The following is a 2,275-nucleotide window of genomic DNA, read 5'->3' on the forward strand; positions in this document are numbered from 1 at the left end:
CCTATTAATTTAGCCATTATCATTAAAATGTACCGTAATAACATGTACCAATATGGTAAACTAAGGGAGTCAACTCCTGTCTGTTTTTTTGGCCTCCGTCGTGAGTTGCCTTGCCCACAGAATTCTACACTTAGCTCTACTTCTACTTCTAAGTGAAGGCGAAGGCTAGAATTCTCTGTGGCCTTGCCTCATCCCGGACGACCTCTTGGACCACTCTTTTGCGTGTGTACCATGGCGATAGAAGAAAAGCAGGTAGCATTTTTGTGTCTCTTTGCCTTTGGTGCCGGTGTGTTTGTTGGGTACAAAATAAAATCCCAACGAATGAAGTATCTACAATGGAAACGAGATCGACTCATTAATAAACTAAACGCAACAACGCAACAAATAAACCTGGAAACCCGAAGTTGAATTACTGACATACACAGACTTCCTGTTTACCTTCCCGTCATGCATTTCGGAAAACGCATGGTGCACAGTGAGCTGTCAGTTGTGTATTGAACGGGTTGCTGTGTTGAAATGGAGATTGTTTTGTAGTGTATTCGAAATTTGGACCCTTATCCTGACATTTTCTGTATTTCTAACCTCCTGTGTTCATCATGTCGGAATTTGAAGGTATTGGGCTCGACGAGTGGCTGATTGCTCAGTGTAAAGCTATGGGCATTTCTAAGCCATCTCCCATTCAGAAACACTGTATTCCACCTATTCTCGAAGGACAGAATTGTGTTGGTTGTGCCAAGACAGGTAGTGGTAAAACAGCAGCGTTTGCCCTTCCAATTCTGCAGAAGTTATCTGAAGATAGATATGGCCCCTATGCACTTGTTCTTACTCCGACCAGAGAACTTGCTTTCCAGATTGCAGATCAATTCAAAGTTCTGGGCAAAGAACTGAACATCAATGTGACTGTGATTACAGGTGGTATGGATATGGTACGGCAAGGAAAGGATTTGAACGTGAAACCACATATTGTAGTTTCAACACCTGGACGACTTGCTGATCATTATGAAAGTTGTGATACTTTTAGTTTGAAGAAAATCAAGTTTCTTGTTCTTGATGAGGCTGATCGTTTATTGGAAGACACTGGTTTTGCTGAACAGTTGGAGATTATATTCAAAAAGCTTCCTAAAAAGAGACAAACACTTCTCTTCAGTGCAACAATGACTCCAGCCATCAGACAACTTCAAGAGTCTTCAGAAGAAAAAGTGTTTTCCTGGTCTCAGTCAGCTGATGTTATGACTGTTGATGAACTTGACCAGCGTTATGTTCTCATGAATGCAGATGTCAAGGACGCTTACCTCATGCACATTTTGGAAAAATACACGACGGAACGGCCCAAGAGTTCAATTATAATTTTCACTAGCACATGTAAATATGCCCAAATTTTAGCAATGATGTGTGAAGATCTTGGGTTTCCTTGTGTTTCACTTCACTCTATGTTACCACAGAAATTCCGTCTTTCAGGATTGACAAAGTTCAAGTCAGATCAGGTTAAGGTTTTGATAGCGACTGATGTGGCGAGTCGAGGTTTAGACATACCAACAGTGGATTTGATCATCAATCACAATGTGCCAAACAGACCTAGGGATTATGTTCACCGTGTAGGTCGCACTGCTCGTGCTGGGCGTGGGGGTATGGCTATTACTTTAGTGACCCAGTTTGATGTTCATCTTACAAAGTCTGTTGAGTCTTACATCAACACAAAATTGATTGAACATGCCACAGATGAAAGTGAAGTTATGAAAATTTTGACTGAAGTTGCTGTGTCCAGAAGAGAAGCTGAAATTAGGTTGGATGAGAGAGACTTTGGGGAAAAAAGAGAGATTAATAAGAGGAAAAAACTTATACTTGAGGGAATAGATCCTGAAAAGGAGGAAGAAGAAAGGCAGGCTAAGAAAGCAAAGAGGAAAGATGGGAAATCAAAAGAAGAGAAAGATGCTGAAAAAAGAGAAAGAAAAGAGAAATTTAAGAATAGATTTTCCAAGAAAAAGAAAGCAGTTAAACAATGAACTCGTGGGAAAATGTGTTTGGGTCAGAATTGTAGTTGTTGGGTGTCACATCATGTCAGTATTCACTTTGACATTGACGATTTAGTCGATTGAGGCTCTAAAGAGCCTGTTCGACTATCTGGTAATGAATGAATGAATGATTAGAAGATGCATTGCGTGCAGGCTAGACAAATCAGTTTTGGCAAGTGGGGTTGTAGATAGTCGGGAGATCTTTCCAGTATTTGTCCAGATGTCTCTTTTTAAATGTGTCCTCGTTTGGGGCTGACACCACT

The 2,275-nt window shown here is 40.7% G+C and overlaps 1 protein-coding gene across 1 annotated transcript; it reads left to right on the forward strand.

Moving 5' to 3' along the window:
• Positions 1-149: 149 nt before the first annotated feature.
• On the forward strand, positions 150-1,992 carry LOC101860438 (probable ATP-dependent RNA helicase DDX49; the record flags this gene model as incomplete). Its single annotated transcript, XM_005106318.3, is given in 1 exon segment — positions 150-1,992. A coding segment is annotated over 1 exon segment (1,396 nt), but the record flags the coding sequence as incomplete, so codon positions are not given.
• Positions 1,993-2,275: the final 283 nt, after the last annotated feature.

This window comes from Aplysia californica, unplaced genomic scaffold (genome assembly GCF_000002075.1).
Source record: "Aplysia californica isolate F4 #8 unplaced genomic scaffold, AplCal3.0 scaffold00525, whole genome shotgun sequence".
Lineage (NCBI taxonomy): Eukaryota > Metazoa > Mollusca > Gastropoda > Aplysiida > Aplysiidae > Aplysia > Aplysia californica.